Here is a 19786-nt window from a genome sequence, read left to right as displayed (position 1 = left end):
GTGGACTGTGAGAGCCCAAGAGAAATTGAGGAGAACGTAGTTCTGGTGGGTTCTGGAAAGCGTCTTGTGCCCTTGCTACTCCCCAGGAAAGACTTGTCATAGGCAAGAAATGCCCCAAGTTGATGTGCAGGATTCAAGAACAGAGGACATCTGTGCTCATGACCCTTCCAGAGCCAGGGGAGATGACAAGACCCCAGGGAAAGAAAGGTAAGCAGAGAGTTTAGGTGGGTCCAAGCAGATGGGCCAGGGTAGCCCCCCATGGTCCTGCCTGAGGCCCAAGGAATCAAGAAACAGCAGAACCATTTGGGGTGTCTAACAAGGGAGTCAGAAGTAAATGTTACATCCAAAGGGGCCTCTTGGCCAGGAGGGACACACAGTGTCTCAGCAATCAAGGGGCCAAGATGGCACAAGGATATCTCTGTATTTCCTGTCAAAACAGGGACAGGGTAGCCTCCTCTAGATGCCGAGGCACAAATGAAGACTCTGAAACAGAAATAAAACCCAAGGGAAACAGGGAAGTTTTTGTTACCCAGCAAATGGCTTTTGAAATGGTGACTAAACTACAGATACATTAGAAAGGAAACTACAGACACATGAGCTTGTGAACTAAGGGCCTACCAGCTCTCCAGACATGATCCCCCACAGCCCTGCTATGTAGATATTATGCCCTCATTTTAAAGAGGAGAAAACTGAAGTTCAAGTCACAATCAGCCTCAGTTTCCCCTGTGAAAAATGGGAGTGTTCATTCCCACCTCACACAAGCTGTGAGGACTCATGAGACGCTTCCTCTGAAACACCATGTGGTCCTGGCATCAGCAAGGGCTCCGCAAGTGTTATCTGGTGACACCGTTTTTATTATTTCCAATGAGCCTGTGTCTTTGGGACTTATCCCCAGTGGGCCTCAGTTTCCTCCTCTGCAAAGGAGAAGCAGCAGCCCCTCCCTCCCAGGGTTATGGGGGGAATGGAGAGCCCACAGATTAAAGGAAACCGGAGGCAATTCAGCTGCTCTTAACACTTTGGAGCAAGGGACCCCTAACTGGAGGAGAAGAACTGAACCAGGAATGGAAAGGGGCCGAGATAGGAGCATGAGGCCTCTTCCTGGGCTCCGCGGGCTGCCTTCTCCCTGTGGTCCCAATTTGACCTTCCAGGCCACCTCAGAACATGGGTCCCAGCCTCAGCCCCGCTCATGAAACCATGAAGTCTTGAGTAACAGCCCCATCTCAGGTTTTCCTCTGTTTAACTTGTCGATCAAATGGCTTAACTGTCTCACTTACTAATGTGATTGGCAATTATTTACTTTGGAGAGCCCTGAAAGATACCACCGGATTGCAGAATTTTGAATTCTCTAGAAATTCATCATCCGATTGCACGTTTCCTTATTGCCACGCTATAAAAGAGGCTGCCTCCTGGGCAGAAGCAAGCAGGAGAGAGGCGAGGAGACCAGGACAGTCACCAGAACCTCTGAGAAGCCCAGGTGAGACCTGCCCGTTCTGCTCCAGTTCTACAGCCCTGGGTGGCAGGGGTGCCGGGCTCCTGGCTGTGGGGTGGGCCCTGGCTGACTGCACTTAGGATCACCCACTGGGGGTCTTCTAAAAGAAATAAGGCTGACCATTTTCAGGGGGATGTGGGTGGCCAGTCACTCTGCTTCCCTAGGAAACCAGTAATGTCAATATAGAAAAAATTGGATGTAGAAAGGTAGGAAAGGGAATCCGATGGTGACGGGAGGCATGGGGCTGCAGGTGTACTGCGCTAAAACTCTCTCACACCCTAGGTCAAAATCTTGAGTTTCAACTTGAGGTTGCCATTGTGAATTCAGACCATCATCCACAAACCTCCTAAAATCCACCCAATTTGATGCATTTTTTTTCTGGGAGTAGGGTCCTTGGCTTCCAGTGGATTCATAAAAGATCTGTTTCCCAAAAGAGATTCAGAGGGCCTGGCCTGATCCCCAGTGAGGCCACAACGGGCTCTTTGGACCGAAAAGTTTTTACAATTTCAGTCAGCCACAGCGATGATGGTGCTTTGGCCAAACGGGCCAGTTGATGGAATTTTGCCCCAACTAGCCAAGTGTCTCCAAAGTATCGATACCAGCTCCAGCTTTAGACACCTTTGCCAGCTGTGAAATAAGCCTGTGAGGGTTGGTGATCTCTAGGAGGAGACTGGTGCAAAAGGCAGCCAGATGTCAGGGGTTCCCAAAAGTTTATCCAGGTCAGCTTGAGCGAAAAGAAAAAGGCATAGAAAAGAGTGTGTGTATATTTGCATGGGAGTGTGGGGGCAGGTTCAGAGACCTACTTCCAATTGCAGGCTGAACCCAGACCAAGAGGCTTAATGGGGATGGTGACAAAGCAGTTCGGTTCCTCAGCCACTAGCATGTTTAAGTTTTTCATTTGCTTTGTCTAAAGAGTAGGAACTAGGGGCAATGATTCAAGCCATTGCAAGCAAGCCCAATTATGGAATCAATCTGATGGGCACTTAATTTAAACAGACAGACCTGGCTCCAAATCCTGTCCTCATGTATACTCATGACCTTGGGGGAAGTTACCTAAACTCACCCGGTTTCCTGACCTGGGCCATGCAGATGTTCGTGCCACATCTGAGGATGTGGCTAAGATGAAAACAGAGGCTGAGTGTGGAGAGCTCAGCCTGATGCCTGGCACAGGAAGTTCTGAGTGGTGTTAGCTATTGCTAGTCTCTCCCTGGTGTTCTGAGGGCCGGGGCTGTGGGTAAATTCCTCTCCGGTATATGTGCCAGAGTGGGCCTGTCATTCTGTCCACAGACACCAAGGAGAGAAGATGGTTCCTATTGGGAGCCTCATTGTCTTCTGTGGGTTGCTGGCCCAGGCCACAGCCCTGCTGCAAACCCCACCCCTGACCCTGGACCAGACCCTGCCCTTGGCTCTGACTCCGGACCTGGCCTCAAGTCCCACAGATCTTGCTGGAACATTGATGAGTAGTAAGTGAGAGTCTGTGGCAACCTCGGTCAGGTGGGGAGGGTATGTGTGTTCGCGCAGCTATGGGGGGGGGAGCGAGAGGGCAGGGATGAACGGGAAGAGGGCTGAGGATCTGAAATTGTCAAATCTGACTCCTAAGAACCCTTATGCCCATTTCCAGCTCTCAGCAATGGCCTGCTCTCTGGGAATCTGTTGGGTACTCTCAAAAACCTTCCCCTATCGGACATCCTGAAGACTAAAGGAGGCACTTCTGGTGGCCTGATTGGCGGCCTTCTTGGGAGAGTGACTTCAGGGATTTCTTCCCTGGGCATCATTGAGTGAGTAGCCCTAAAGTAGGGCTTTGGTCCCCACAAGAGAACCCCCATTGGATATCTGTTCACCCCAGGCAGTGGCCCTGAAGGATGGAAGGGGTGGTCTGAACATGAGGCCTGGACTCTGTCTGAGACCCTTCTCACTGTCTGGCAGGGAACATCAGTCCTCTTGAACCAGCAATTGCCCTCAGTCCTGAAGCATATTCTGAGTCCCCAGCATCATCTGTAATCCTCATCACAACGCTCTGAAGTTGATTTAATAATCCCCACTTTGCAGATGGAAAAACTGAAGCACAGAAAGTTGTTTGCTCACATCACTAGAGTGATACACAGGGATGGATCTAAATGTAATTTAGTTCATTCCAAAGTCAAGGTTTTCCGACTGCACAGCAGTAATCTTGGAATCCCTTAGAACACAGGTGGCCTTTTATGTAAGCAAGAAAGTGTAAACAGCTCTCCTCAATTACATCATCAATGTGATGTCCATGGAATGATCTCATATGGTGTTTCCCATGAGACGTCTGAGAGCTCCCTAAACAAGAAGGAATAATGGAAAGTTAATGCAATGAGCTGGCAGAGCCTGGGTTCTTGATAGGGCTGGATTAAAGCCATTTCCAAGATCCCTACCGACTCAGGCTCTGGCCTCTGGCTTAAAGACAGACAGACAGCCTTGAGTTTGATTTCCAAATGCACTGTGTACTTGCTGGGTGACCTGGGACCAGGCACTCAGTCCCTCTAGGTTTCTCAGTCCCTCTCAGTTTCTATCTATAAAATAAGTATTACGGTAACCACAGAGAAAAACTGTTGTGGGGACTGGAAAAGATGCAATCACCTGGCGCAATGGCTGGCTCAGAGAAGAGGCTTCCTTCCATCTTCTCTTCATCCTCCCTGACCTCCTGCGCCTCGGCCTCCATGATAAACACTGTTAATTAACCTGCCACCGAAAGTCATGGCAGGATGAGTGACTCCTACCCATAAATGTTGTTAAAAACTTAGTCTACTTGCCCATCCGCCCACCCATGTGCCCCTCCTTCCTCCCATCAAAGGACTCACTCTTCCACGCGTCCATTCACATGTTCATCTGCTCACCTGCTCAGCAACCCACACAGTCAACCAATATGGAGCAGCCCCTTTCTTTGTAGGGCTCTGGACTGGCTTACAGAACGCAAATACAATCCAACAAAATGCAAATATACCTCAGTCTCTATCCTAGAGTGCCTCACAGACCCCAGGAGAAGGCCATGGGTGAGTCAGGATCTGCCCAGTGCGGCGCCGGAAAGGCTGATGCAACTCGGAACTCGTGGTTTTGCTGCAAGACTCCCCTCGTCTCTCCCCCATCCCACTTCATGGGTAGCTCCACCTCCAAAATAAGAACAATTGAGTGAAAGGTGGTTTCTAGCTTTGGGGCTAGAAGAGCTAATGTTTCTCCCTTAACCTCCTGGGCAGTCTAGCGATCACTAATCCCCAGCTGCTGGAACTTGGCTTTGTGCCGAGCCCTGATGGCCATCGTCTCTACGTCAACATCCCTCTGGCCTTTGACCTCAATGTGAAAACGTGAGTGGGCCTCAAAAGGGGGGGGGTTCACCAAAGGAGACCCTGATGACCACAGGTAGCCAAAAAGGGGGCATTGGAGTCTAACAGACATACGCCTCCAAGTTCAGTTTTTTGCTGCTATGCGCTGTGGCCTGGAGTCACTTGGGAAACTCACTTGACCTCTTTGAGCTTTGGTTGCCCCTACCGGGAAATGAGATGAGCACAGCTATGGGCAAGACGGGGTGAGGTGAGGCTGACATTGGAATGTAGTAGGGCTACTATCTCCTCTGCAGGCTCCTGCTCGGAGGAAGTCTATTAAAGTTGGATTTGCAGCTAAACATCACTGCAGAAATCTTAGCTGTGAGAAATAAACAGGGGGAGATCCACTTGGTTCTTGGCGACTGCACTCACTCCCCTGGCAGCCTGGAAATCTCCCTGCTTAATGGGTAAGACCAGGGGGATGGCTTTACCTGCCCAGAGACAATAGGATGGGGTGATGGATAGATGGTTGGAAAGACAGAACAAGGGGAGAATGGGTGACTGGGAGGATGGAAGGGTGAGAGAATGAAAGGATGAGAAGACTGATAGGGAGGGAAGAGGGAGGGATGGACGGGTGGATGGATAAGTAAATGGATGGGTAAATAGTGATTTATGCCTTCTTAAGCTGGGCTGACCAGTTTTATGCTGGATCAGGCAACAAGAAATCTGAGTTCAAGCCCCCTCTACTAGAGGGCATGGGAAGAGATGGAGGGCTCCCTGGGTGAACTTGGACTGTACTTCCCCTCGAACAGGCCCCTTGGTGTTTGTCTGCATGGGGGTGTAGGTAGACAAGACCCAGTTTCAGTGATGTAATGTTGGGACTGTGCTGGGCCCACTGGCCAGTCTGACAGCTTCTCCATACCAACCCCAGGCCTCTGCACTGCCCCGTGACTTTTCTCTTTCAGAGTCGGCTCCCTCCCCATTCATAACCTTATTGGTAACCTCAGAGGGATCTTGACTAAAGTCCTTCCTATGCTGGTGCAGAAAAATGTAAGTGGGTAAAAGTGCGGGCTCCTGCCCCCTGGGTCTGAGAACTTCTCAAGCTGAAAGAGGCCCCTGCGGTGAGCTATTCTGAGTCCCTCAGTTTGATAAGTAAATTCCATCCATGTCTATTTGTCCATTGCTCCATCTTTCCACATTTCTTCTTTCCATCCTTCAAATGCACTGATTGGTTCTTGCTATGGGCCAGACCCTGGGCATGTCCACACTACAGCTGAAATGGATTGGCCCCACTCAGAGAAGCTCCCACCCCACCCCAGCTACAGCTGCAAACAAGCACTCTTCCAGCCCATGCTTGGGTGCCTCTAACCAGAAATGCAGCCTCTCAGAGCAGTCCACCTTGTTAGAGTGAACACGTCACAGAGTGAACACTGACTCGCTTGTGGTGGGCACTTCACACACAGGCCTTCAGTTTCTCCTTCTGCCCAATGGAAGTGTGAGCATTTGTCTGTGACAATGCTTGGAAGCAAGCACTCTCAGGCACAGAGAAATGATAGAGACTCTCCCCCAGAGAATCCATCCTAAAATGATGCTGTTCCCAGGGTCTCCCTCCAGGTACCACTTTGTCTAACTCCCCTCTCTGCCCCTGGACCAGGTGTGCCCTTTGGTCAATGACATTCTCAAGAACTTGGACATGACTCTGGTGCATGACTTAGTCGGTGAGTACCTGCTTCGAGCCCTCTCTCCCCCTCTGTAGGAGCAGTGCTTGCCCCAAGGAGCTCTGTCCCTGCACACCATGGGACAGATAGATCCCTCCAGCCTCAACTCTCTCCATTTGGCGGGGGGGGGTGCCTTGAATTATCCAGATAATGTTGAGGTATAGACCCTGTCTCCCTGACACAGAGAACAACTGGGCTAGTTGGTGGAAGGAGGCACTGCCCCTGCCAAGTCAGAGAGACCCTCCAGAGTTCCCTTTCCCTGGTCCCAGGCCTTGGGAGGAATGTGGGAAATCCCAGGCTCCTTCACACTGAGACCATCACTCAGGTCTGCAGGGGTTGTTTTTCCATTTTCCAGAAGCACCGATCTATGGGACGGAATTTGTCTTCAAGGTCTAAACCTTCCAGAAAGGAATCCAGCCTCTACTGAGCTGTGAGTGCTGCTCCCAACTTCCCAGGATTGGGGGGCGACTGTTCTTCCCCTGGTAGGGGTAGCATGAGGCTGTGACAGTGACATCCAAAGAGACAAAAGGCCACATTGAGAAGCACAGATGTGCACAGAAAAGTCCACAGAAACGCTGACAGAGGTCGAGAGACACAGGAGGCAGAGCAACACAGTCACAAACCAACACACATGGTCATGACTGCACACACACCCGAACAGACAGACAGACAGAGACATGCACTCTCACACCAGCACACTCACATATGCACACACATATGCAAACTCCCCTCACATAAGTGCTCATGGTACACAGAAACACACTCACGCGAACATGTGCACAAGGAGCCCCCTGGCCATAGGTCTGGGTTCCCCTTGTGGCTGAGACAAGACCCTGAGCCCCAGGGTCTCAGCCTCCTACCCGCTCTCTGGAGGGTTTGATGATGGACCCATACCAACAAGAGTCAGTGACCTCAAGTCCTCATTCTGATTAGGGTCTTCTCCCAACAGAACCATTTCCTGCTGCTCCATCCGCTCCCTGCCCAGCTTCCGAGGACTCACAGAAGGTTCTCTAATATCCTGGACACCGTTTGGGGATCAGAGCAGCCTTCTCTCCAAGGAAGCTGCCCCCCCTCCTTTTCCACTACATTCCATGTTTCTCACCAAATAAAATTACTCTTTGTCTGCACAGGGGGCCTTGTCATTCTTCACCATCACTTGAGGGCTTATAGGTTGGAAAGAGCCCTGGCCTGGGAGGCCGGAGCCATAGAACAGAGTTTGGACCTTACATCAGAGATCTTACTGGTCTTCAGCAGAACCAGGAGATGTTCAGATGAATGTGGGTTTCAGACTGACCACTCTGGGGTTCTTAGAATGGGTGGACGGGATGTTGGGGGTAGACGCAACGCTCCAGGCAGAGGTGATGATGATACACAAAGTTACAAGAAGTAAAAATGGCAGGCTTGAGAGATGTTCAGGAATGGGACCTGGACGGGTATAGATGAGGAAGCAGGTGAGGCTCCCGTCTAAGTCTCAGGTTGGGGAGCCCAAAGGTAACTGGAAATGTGGGAGGATGAGTTGATTCCAGCAAGAAGAGTGTGCCCTTCACTGTGGCACTCGCACAGAAGTGCCTGGGAGATCCCAAGAGAAAGTCCAGGAAGCTGATGGATACACAAGTCAACTACCACTCACTCCTCTTTGCTTATTTGCATCCAGTCATACTGGCCTCTTTTCTGTTCTCACAGCAACAGAAAGAGAAAGATGACAAAAAGGAAGTGTAAGGCCCTGGCCGAGTGGCCTGGTTGATAGGAGCATTGTCCCGCACACCAAAAGGTTATGGGTTCGATACCCAGCCAGGGCACATACATAGATTGCAGGCTGATTCAAAGTGTTCATTGCTGAAAGGCTTGAGAAAGGTAGGACTAGAGAAGGGTCACTGGAGTTGCATATGAAAAGATTGTTGATGCCTTGGGTGAGAGTCATAGTTTTGGAAGAAGAAGACTGGTTTAGAGGCACTAAGAAGAGGAAGGGACTGAGGATGTTGAGATTGTTTACACAGGTAAGATTTATGAAAAACTGAATGCAAGAAGAATCAAGAACAGGATATCCAGGATGGGGAAGGTTGTCCCTTCAAATAAAAAATAAATATGCTATCATTGTTTGAGATCCTTATAGGATTAAACCAACCCTTTCACTCCACACATGAGGGTATTGAGCTTTGGGAGATATGTGAATGACTTGCACAGGGTCACAGAGTGACAAAAAGGCAAATCAAGGGCTGAAACATCCCTGACTTCACAGAAAATCTTGTCCCTTGCTCTTTGGGAGACCCATTGACCTTGTGAAAATGAGCAGATTCAAGTTGGTGTTTCTCAACCCCTGCCAAATATTTGTCATCATGTCCAGATTCACCACTGTCTGCACCTACTATTGCCACCAGCCAACATGACATTGTGGGAGGACAGTCCCAGAGTTCAGAGTTCAGAACTGCAAGAAAGTTAATTGTAAGAAACCAGAGTGTTTCTCCTGTTGAGGACTTAAGGGAGGAAGCATCTTCCACACTCACAGAAATACGAGATCTTTGAGCTCAGGATGGGCAGTTAAATTCCATAAACAGCTGCATGATCATTGTGAATGTCTATCTAGTTGGTGACTTGAAGTACAGATGACCTTTCTGAATGGGAACCAGCCATTAGGACCTGATTGTGCTAGGAGGGAAGCCAGGCATTAGCTTCTTTCATGACCTTTTGGGGGAGGCATTAGGTCAAGCCTGAGAGTCCTCCTTGGCTGAGGCTCCAAAGATCAAGGTGGATAAAGACAGGCACACACATCTGGGACCATCAGAATTGGTCCTGCTGTCCCCTGGCCATGGCACCAAACTGCATTCCTGCCTGGACACAGGTCCACTGCCCATCTGTAAACCACTTTCCCACTGTTCCCTGGCCTTCTTCCTGAAGCTCACAGATGGGCATTTCCCCTACCCTGACAACTTCAATTCCTAACTAGCTTAAGACTCCCTGGATACAAAACAGTCTGACAGGTGGCAGATGATGCAAACACATTTATGACTTTTAAATAGTCACAACATTTTAACATTTTAAAAAACTCTCTAAAAGGATGTCAGTGAAAATGGCAGATTAAAGACCTCTGAAAATTCTCTCCTACATGAAAGCAATGAGAAAAATGGCAACACCAAAAAATTGTCAGAACCAACTTGTCCAGAACTCTTGAAATTAACCAAAGACTTGCAACAATCTGGGGGTTATTAGTCAATAAATACATCATCCCGGACCCTGCGAGCCTGGCTCGTCCAGTAGCATTTCCTCTCGTATTCTACAGAGGCCACTAAGGACTCCAATGAACACTCGGGCCAAATATCAGAAATGTTCAGTGAGCAGGAGCTGATCCACCAGGGGGAGTGAAGACTGCTGTTCTCACTGTAACTATGAACCCTCTGGACCACGAGGGGGCAGGCACTGGCCCCATAAGCCCAGGGTCCTCTGCAGAGGAAGGGAGGAAGGCAGGCGGGTCACCTACAATGACCAGCCATTCAGAGCGCATCTGCCTCATGTGTCAGCCAGGGGGAGGGGGGATCCACTTAAGTTCGGGAAGAAAATGTAAGACGACCCCTCCAAGGAGGGGACATCTGAGCAGACATCTGAACAGTAGGAAGACACTGAGACACATCCCAGCTTTAACAAGTCCTGGCTGTTTCCTGGAACAAGCCGCTTCACCTCTCCAAGCCTCAGTTTCCTCATCTGTCACAAGGATGGCAATAGCTCTGCCTCGTAGGGTTGTGGTGAACACCATTTAGTGAGGGAGTTGCTGTGTTTCGCAAGGGCCCAGCACACATGAGCACATAACAAATTTCAGTGGTCATTCCAGTTGCCACTGCTGCAACTGTTTATTGTTAAATGAAGTCCAAGCTCCTACTATGTACAGACCACATGATAGGTGCTGGGTGAGTAAGATGAGTGTCTTCCCTCACAGAGTTCACAGTCTAGAGGGTGAGACAGCTACACAACAGGGTGATCAGAGCTGCAGGAGAAATAGCTGGAAAGCACCCACATGGCACTAAAGAGGGAATCATTTCCTCTCAGTGAAATGTACAGGAAGGCTTCCTGGAGGAAGTAACATCTTAGATGAGCCTAAAAAAAAATTGAGATCTCGTCAGATAAGTGAGGGCAGGAACACATTCCAGGTTGAAAAGCCGGCCCATGTAAAAGCAGAGAAAAATGAACTGACCTGTTGCATGCAGAGGACAACTTTTTAAAAACTAAGGTCAATAGAGTAGGAAAATTAAATGGGAGATGGAGAAGGCAAGGTTGGACAGAGAAGGGCTGGACCTTGGGGGGCTCAGAGCTAAGGCTGAGAGCTAAACTTCCTCCTGAGCCATCGGGAGCCAGGGACATACCCTACAAAAAGATAGCCTGACACTCCCAGTAGAGGGGCTGAAGTTATTAAGACTGACCACACCACATGTCAGTGCAGCAGTGGAGTAGCCAGAACTCCCCTGCACTGCAGGCAGAAGTGTTAAATGGTACAACCACTTTGGGAAAAGTTCTGGCAGTTTCTTATAAAATAATCATACTCCTCCCCTGTGCTCCAGCAAGTCTATCCAAGAAAAGTGACAATATTTATTCACAAAAAAATTTGTCTTAAAACGTTCAATAGAAACTGGATTCATAATAACCCCAAACTGGAAATAGCTCGGGCGCCCAGCGGCAGGAAGCAGAATGCGAAACACCCCGTAACGTGCTCATACAGCGGGGCGGCTGCGCCTCCGCCGTTCAGCGCCTGCCGACAGCTGCCGCCACGCGGGCGGGTGCGGGAAGCAGCCGGACACGAGAGTCTACGCTGCACCATCCACTTACGTGAAGGCCAAGAACAGACAAAGCTAATGTTTGGGGGGGGGGGATCAGAACCCACTCCCACGGTGGGGGATTGAGAATTGACTGGAAAGGGGCAGGAGGGAACTCCTCTGGGTGATGATGAATCTCTGTTCTTAGTAGGGCTTTGGCTCACACAGAGGTGTGCATTTGTGAGTCCCACGCAATCCCACTGAAGATCTGTGCTTCTCGTTGCATGTGGATCAAAATGTTTCCATTGCAGCCCATAGGCTGGGCAGTCGTCAGGATCCTTTCAATGGTTCCAGAGAGTTCTCTGGCTAAAGATCGATGCAGCATCTGTCAGGCAATGTTGACGGTCTTATCAAAAGTGATATTCCCACTGTGCTCCCTGTTTTTCTGCTTCTTTCTGTCTCTGCTTGGCTCCCTGAGGGCTGTGTTAATCGAGGCAGAGGCAGAAGGTACCCATGAGTCTGGGCCTGTCTGTTCTGAAGGGCCGGTTGCACTGGAATCCCCAGGGCCCTTCAGTTTCCAGTTGCCGCAGCAATGTCACTACCAACTCCTTTTGGAGATAGACCTTCAGGACCACGACAGACATGCACCCACTTCCCCACCGGCACATGACTTTGGTCTCCTTGGGTTATACTTGGACATCACAGAGGAGGAGGCTGGTACAGGATGCCCTCAGATGCTAGGCGACCAGGAAAGGCGCACCTTGGCCTCCTCTGAGTCGAGAGCCTAACTGCAGACAAATGTTGAACTCTAGGTAGTGACACTCGAGCTGAAGTACTTAGGTTGCAACTTGGGTTGAAATGCATCAAACCAGTAAGTTGGGTGGGCAGAATTTATGTGGTGGGTAGACAGTGCGATCTGTAAAACTAACTTTGTTCTGTGTTTGAAAACTGTCATAAGAAAGTGTTACGGGGAGGGAAGTTGGCTCTGGCCGCAGTGTGGACAGGAAATTTGAGGGGCCAGGCCAGACTCAGGGAGGCCAGAGAAGAGGCTGCTGCAACCGCCCTGGTCAGTAACTGGTGAGGTCTGGGGTGAGGCCAGGCCGCGGGGGTGAGATGAGGCAGGCCAGAGACTCCACTGTGGGGACACTGAGGAGGTGAGAGAGGGAGTAGAGGAATGAGTGGAAACAGCCCAGGAGTCAAGCCCTCTGCACAGAGGCCCTAGAATGACCTCCTCTCTCAGGGGTAGCAGACTCTGAGAGTACAGAGAAGCAGAGTGGGATTGGGCGGGGGGTGCAGAGGGCACAGGAGCATCCTGACTGTCCCTATCCAGCATGAAGGAAGACACTGAAGAGTTCCTGCCGTGCTTCCACCTTCAGGTGGGTCTCCTGGTTTGCCCATGAATTACCTTTCTCCCCTTCCAGAGAACTGGGTGACTAAGTGAGTAAATGTTAGCACAGGAACCTAATTCCATGTGGGTGACTTCGAGGGAGGTGCCCGCTGGGTCCCCTGTCCTCCCCTCCTGGCCCTGGGAATGCATATAAGCAAAGAGCAAGACATTTGTAGTCCAGGGAGCTTTCGAGTCCAGAAAAGGTGCAAAGAGGTTCAAGAACACACTTCATCTTGTTTCGGAACCCCCACTGCCAGTGGACACAGCTGCCCACAAGGTAAGAGATGTGTGATCTGGCTCGCACACTCAGAAAGAGCTCCGAAGCATTTCTTGATGCATGACAGGTAAGCTTGGTGCAGAGTTTTCTAGAAGCAGGGATTGGCCTCCTGCTCTTCCTCAGTCCTTCCATATGAAAGGCTCCCCGGGAAGCCAGTGGGTCTTTAGCACCTCTCCAAGCACTGGCTACTGTCCCCAGGCAACCCTAACCCCGGAGTGGGCAGCACGCCAGAGCTCAGCAGCCCCTTGCTGTTTGTTTTCACTGTGACTCTATGTCGTCTCGCTGAAGGGAGCGCGCATTCAAACCTCAACCACAAAATGAGAATAAAACAGTGCCCTCCAGGCATCAATGTGGGTTAGACGGGTTAGTGCAAACAAAGGGCATGGAAATGCTAATTAAGCTGAACCATAGGCATTATTATCGTCGCCAGAAGCATCTTGTCACCTCTTATTTTATGGGAAGCAATGTTCTTTCTCCACTTTGGTAGGGTCATACAATTTTCTGTTAGAAATAGAAAATCAAGTGTGCCCATCAGTAGATGAGTAGGTAAAAAGGCTGTGGGACATTTACACCATAGAGTACTATGCAGCTGAAAGAAAGAAGGCTCTCTTACCCTTTGGCACAGCATGGAGGGACCTGGAGGACCTATACTAAGTGAAATAAGCCAGTCAGACAAAGACAAGTATCACATGATCTCACTCATATGTGGAATCTAATGGACACAATAAACTGATGAACAAAGTAGATCCAGAGACATAGAAGCATGGAACAGACTGAGGGATCTCAGAGGGAAGGTGGGGGCGGGTGGGTGGGGAGAGATTAACCTAAGAACTTCTATGCGTATATGCATAACCCATGGAATAGTGTGAGGAAGGGGGGGGGGCGGCTAGATGGAGGGGGTCATTGGGGGGGAAGGGGACATCTGTAATACTTTCAACAATAAAGATAAATTTTTTAAAAAGAAAAGAAAAAAGAAATAGAAAACCAAGTGTATTTAAGTTTTCAAACATGACCCCGTTCCCCAGAGCGCGCGCTGAATAAGCAGGAACCGAGGGTGGGCAGGTGCCGCAGAGCGTGAGGCAGGTGTGGCTGCCGGGAGGCGGCACGCAGGCGGCAGGTGTTTGGGAGACAGTGGCTGAAACATCAGAACCCACGTTTGGAGTCAGATGGACCAGAGTTCGAATCCTGGCCTCTTGTCCCAGTGGCTGTGCGACCTTAAGCAGATCACCTGGCCTTTCTGCCCCTCCACTGCCCTGCCTGTAGGATGGAGGCAACAGCAGCGACCGGGTGGGCTGGAGGCTGGGCCTGGCAGGCGGCGACCGCTCAGACGGTAGGGCCCCCCCTGTTCCATGCTTTAGGCGCCCCTCCCTTCATACATAAGTAACTCCCCAAATGATTGTGTTCCTAAAGTGAAACATGTGAACTCTGAAAGTCAAACAAGGAGAAATTTGCACAGGGCGTGTGTGTGCGTGCGTGTGTGCGTGTGTGTGTTGGATGCTGGGGGAGGGCATCCTGTTGAAGCTAAAGCGCTTCCGCCCTCGGGATGCTCCGATGGTAGAGCTCCAGCCTTCCCTATGCGTTCTCTACTTTTGTTATCTAGCCCCACACCTGAGACAACTGACCTCTGTGTTTTCCTATTTCTTCGTGGATTTGTGGCTCCCTCTCTGTGTCCCCGGAGAATGTGAGCTCCGGGAGGGCGTGGGGTGGTTCGTGCGCTCACTGCTATGTCCAAGGCATCCAGAGCTGGGTCCACACACTGGGGAATACGATTAGCTGACCGACCAGCTGGCCTGCTGGCCCATGTGTCAGGCTGTCCCCACGGTCCTGAGCTCCTAAGAGGGTGGGGGAGCGGCACCACTCTGTCTGGGTCTCCCTTCGCTGCCACCCCCACCCCGCTCGTCCCCTGCTGCTCCGCTGATGGGAATCATGCCTCTGTGGCTGATCCTGCCCTTGTTGCCCCTGATCATGACCCAGCCTAGAAGCCTGGCTTAGCCAGCGCTTGTTTGCATGAAAGCTTACGTCCTCCCATCCCACAAAAGAGGGATTATGCCCTGTGTTTCCAGTTCTGATTTCTGTCTTTCTTTCCCGGAGGGCGGTTCCGGCACTGGCGTGACTGGGCTTTTGTTGCAGCTGTGAGCCGCGTCATTGCCGTGTTCCCCTGGAATCCTGAGCCTGTGGGTGGGCTCTGGGAAAGGAACCAGGCTCCCTCAGCTCCTTTGTCCTCTGTCCAACGTTTATTTACTCATTTTCAAGTTATTTCAAGGGTTTGTTTGCTGATCAAGAAATGCATTCAGTGTAAAATTCCTTTTACTTTTAATAATACAAAGAAGATGGTAAGAGTCACCTGTGATGACACCACCAAGAAATAAGCATTGTTACATTTTGGTAACAGTACTTCCTTCCTGTCTTTTTTCTAGATTTAAAAAAATTAATAAAAAATAGTAGAAACCATTTATTTTTTTCACTTGCTAAGAGCCTTCAATACTTTTCTCTATATTGTTTTGGGACGGCAGCCTGGTGGCCCACAAATTATTTACCGAGTCCAGTTGCTGGACATTTAAGCTGGTCCCACTTTAGGGAAATTATACATAATGTCGCAATGAACAGCCTAGTTCCCTCGCACAGGACCTACACAGACCCTGGGTCAATGGGCCTGAGCCTTCCTTAGAGCAAATCTGTGCCCAGAAACAGGCTATTCCTCACTGCATGTTTACCAGGCTCCCTCAGCTAACCTGACCCACAGCATCAAGAAGCCAACATCCTTATCTAACATTTGGGGAGACTGAGGCCCAGAGATAAGACTTATCCGAAGGCATTAGCAAACTCCATGGTGTCTAAAGACTTCCTCCCCATTCTGTTTGCTCTTTCATATTTTGCAAGGGAATGCAAAATCTTCAAGAAGGAGGCAGTTGGTTGCAGCAAACATGTAGCATCTACACTGCTCAGCGCACACATTGCTAATCAATCATCACACTCTCCTCCGCTGAGTCCAGACCCTGAAGACTTTTCCAACAGCCAGTAACAGGCAACAAGAGGTGAAGTGTTTCTGCCATTCTGGTGGCATCTTTGGTTCCAACAGAGAGCCTTTTTAAATTGTGGGCTTGAGGCCTCTCAAGTGAGTTCCTCAAGGTGGCTTCCTTCTTGCCTTCCAAGTCAGTGACAGTCCACAAGACCTACTGATTTCCACCTGTCCAACCCACCGTGTCCTTAGAAACAATTTCTGATTTTCTACAGGACTATAGGCTTCCCAAAAGCGGGCGCCTCTTGTACCAGCTGAAGAGGATGGGTGGGCTGGGGCAGAGGGCCAGAGCACAGGCTCTAGAGTTAGCCAGAAATGGGTCTAAATCCTGCTTCCACATTTTATGGCTGTGGAACATTGGGCAGATCATTCCCCTTTTGCACAAACCTTCCTATCTGGAAAATGGGGGTGATAACACCTCTGTTTTCTCTTATCTGGACCTTAGTATGGTGATCTGTAGAATAGAGATGGTCTTTTCCACTCTGCCACTTTGCTGTGTCAGAGTGTCCAGCTTCAGTTGAGCATCAGACTCTCTCCCTCCACCCCTAACTGAGGCTTCTATGGACCAGCTTGGTAGAGAGACAGAAGACACTCTTTCTTTCCCCCTCTCTCTCTTTCTCTCTCTCTTTCTCTCTCTCACACACACACCCCTTTTCCCTCTATCTCTGGCAAGAAGGAGCGGAAAGAGGGCAGGAGAGGTTTCCCCTGACTGATAGATGGCTCCCTACTCTCTGGGGAGCCAAAAAATGTTTCAAGCTGAGTCTCATGGGCACTTTCATTGGGGGTATTTTCAAACCTCCTTACAAAGTCTCTCAGGCCATAACCTCAGATAAGGACAGAGTTTCTCCAACTGATCACCCTGCATGCCACTCCCAGCCCCTTCCCTCACTTGCCCAGGGGCTGATATTGGGAAGGACTTAAACCAGCTCCAGACCAGATCTCTCCTGCAGGGTCCAAACCAGGCCCTGGGTAAAACACACACAAGTTTTGACCCCATCCAGAGGGAGCAAAGACTATAATTTTCCACTCACAGAAGCCACTCTCCCACCATAACTTCAGATCATCAGCCTGTTTGTTTCAGGCAAGAAAGATAATCCATTACATTCCATGTCCCAACTCCAGGGGCCCTCAAGCCCCTAAATGGTCCCTGGAAAGCCCCCTCCCTCTAGGCCTGCATTAGGGGCAAACACCCCTGTTCATCTTCCTGGGAGAGTGGGAAGAGGGACCACAGCTGTCTCCTTTGCCCTCTTGACATTTTTATCACCTTGGTCTGGGAAAGGAGCACCCACATGAGGGACCCAAGCGCTATGCAGTCAGTTCTTGGCCACCTGCTTCCACTGTGGTCGGGCCCCTGTCCTTGGTATATAGCATCGTGGAATTGTGCCTCAGATGACACTTGAGTTTTCAGACTGAGTAAGAGCTACTGAGGACACCCATGAGTGGGCAGTGAGAGAGAAGAGCTCTACTTCAGACAGAGTGGCCAGTAAAGGCCTTCCCAAGGAAGGGACACTGTCAGGAACCAGCCTGAGAAACGAACAAACCTGAGTCCGAGTGGTGGGAATGAAAGAGGCAAAGTTATGGGATCAGGGAGACTGTCCTCTGGAGAGGAGCAGCCCCAAATGGCTTCAATGCCTTTATTATATAGTGACAAACAGTTGGTATTGGGGTGAGTGTGATACAAAGTAGTTCCCTCAAGGCTGCATAAACACTCTTTCAGAGTAAGTACCCTGCCTCCTGTGTGAGCCCAGACCTTGGTATTTCCTTATCTGGGGTAGCAAACCTCCTCAAGGGTAATTGTGGGAAGGGTCAAGTCCTTGATTCCAGACCCTCAGGCGACATGGACCATGTCCAGACACATCACCAGCTCCCAACAGGATAATGAAGCTGAAACTTGGTGAATGAGAGAGAACCAGCCAGGAAAGACTGGGAGAACACTCCTGGGAAAAGGTTCCGCACATGCAAAGACCCTGAGGTAGGAACAAGACGAGGGCTGAGAGGTGCACAGCAGCCAACCATGCGGGGTCTTGCAGATTTTCAGGCAAGAGCTGCAGAGGCCTTTGGAGGTTTTAATAAGCAGGGGAATGACAAGATCTGAATAATATATTTCAAAATTAACTCAGGTTGTTGGGTGGAAATTGGGTTTTGGTGGGAGGGGCAGGGGTGGAAAGAGGGAGACTGGAAAGGAGACTGGGATGAGTAAGTGAATGAAGGATGGATGGATAGGTGGATAGATGGGTGGATGGGTGGATAGATGGATAAAATGGACACCTCTCAAGGCAGAGGGGATCCAAGCCTCAAGAGAGTAAGCAGTTAGTACTTTGGGGGCTCCCAGGAGAGCAAAAGGATTTCAGGTGTAGGTAGAGTGGAGGCCAAGCAGCTTTATGCAGATCCTGCCTTCTGAGTTGGGCTTTGAAGGTCAGTAATATTATTTCAACAGTAACAACAGCATTTACCATTTACTGAGTTCTCTGATGATTCAAGCATTCCACACATCAAAACAGCTCCACTTTCCAACCGAGGAAACATAGGCTCAGAGAGAAGCAGTTTTCCCACATCTGCACAGCTGACCAGCCCAGGAGCAGAAATTGAACCACATCTGTCAGCCACATCTGCTTCCCCCGCTCTGCTGCCCACACGGGGCAAGGTGGGGCTGTCAGGGGCAGGCAGAGTGTCCCAGGAAGGGCACAGCGCAACCAAAGGCCTGGGTGCTGGAAAGGGTGAGGCTGGGACAAAGAGGCCTCGCAGCCTGAGGGGAACTGAGTGCTATCGAGGCTGGGGCCATGGCAACCCCTGGGTTCCAGAGTGTGCCAGGCCTACAGCAGTCATGCTTGCTGCCCCCAGTGAATGTGTGGGGCCGAGAGGCAGGAAGTAGGAGCTGATGTGGGCCGGGGCCCTGGCACTGGGCTCAGGCCAACTACAGAGAGGCATTGTCCATGGGCAGCAGGCATGGCCAGCTGGGAAACCCAGGAGGGGGCATTTGCCTCTCTGGAGATGTGCCCAAGGGACATGCAGGGTCCCTCCCAGGGACCGCACCTTTAGGAGTTCGAGGTCTGCGGTGCATTTACGAACAGCCACAATGTGCCTGGTCCAGGGGCCTGCCACGTGGCCCAGCACCTCACCCACACTTCATGACAGCCCAAGACCTTTCTCCAAACCTCAGGAAGCTGGAGTCCTGGGGCTGCCTCCAGGCAAGGATGTGGTTCAACAGGAGCCACAAATATTTTCCTTGGAGATCTTGGCCTGGCCTGAGGCCTCAGCCCAAATGCAAAGGGTAAACTGCCTAACCCAGGTATGCAGGATATAAGGCTGGGCTTCCAGACCCACGGCCCAGGTGCGGAGGAGGCTGAGGACTCCGGCGTGTCCAGGTAAAAGTGTAGGGAAGGGGCTGAAAGCCTAGGGCACCAGGAAGGTTCAGAGCAGGAAACACCTGTTGGGGTCAGGTCAGAAACAGCAGTGAGACTTGGTTGGACTAGGAAGGACCCTCTGAGGGGGTAAAGAGGTGCCCAGCTCCCTTACCCAGAAGACCAAAGAATGGTGCTGAAGAATAAGAATGGCTGAGTCTTTCCCTGGCTCCATCCCAATGACATAAACCCATTCTGCACACAACAACTACTCTGTGCCCAGCCCTGTGCTGGGGTGATTCTGGGGACAAGAACTATCAGATAGTCCTGGCCCTCAGGAACTCCTAATATGGGCCAGTGTGGTATGTGCTGTACTCAAGGAAAGCCCAGGGGCATGGTGGTGGAGGGCAGTCAGGGAAGGCTTCCTGGAAGAGGTACATGTCAGTTGAGAAGCTGAGTAAAGTTGGTTGGACAAAGGAGGTGAGAAAGGCATCCCATGTGAAGGGAACAGCATAAGCGAAAGCCAGGAGGC

The 19786-nt window shown here is 50.6% G+C and overlaps 2 protein-coding genes across 2 annotated transcripts in view; one reads left to right on the top strand and one right to left on the bottom strand.

Moving 5' to 3' along the window:
• CDK5RAP1 (CDK5RAP1 mitochondrial tRNA methylthiotransferase) overlaps positions 1-19786 on the bottom strand; it is a 170519-nt gene that overhangs the window by 28561 nt on the left and 122172 nt on the right. The window lies entirely within an intron of this gene.
• BPIFA1 (BPI fold containing family A member 1) lies at positions 2793-9851 on the top strand. The gene is made up of 7 exons (XM_016200571.2): positions 2793-2952; positions 3111-3267; positions 4708-4815; positions 5088-5240; positions 5739-5823; positions 6428-6491; positions 9769-9851. Exons 1-7 carry the CDS (start codon positions 2793-2795, stop codon positions 9849-9851), a joined length of 810 nt encoding a protein of 269 aa, XP_016056057.2.

Source organism: Miniopterus natalensis, chromosome 7 (assembly GCF_054644295.1).
Source record: "Miniopterus natalensis isolate mMinNat1 chromosome 7, mMinNat1.hap1, whole genome shotgun sequence".
NCBI lineage: Eukaryota > Metazoa > Chordata > Mammalia > Chiroptera > Miniopteridae > Miniopterus > Miniopterus natalensis.
This window is presented reverse-complemented; position numbering and strand designations above follow the sequence as displayed.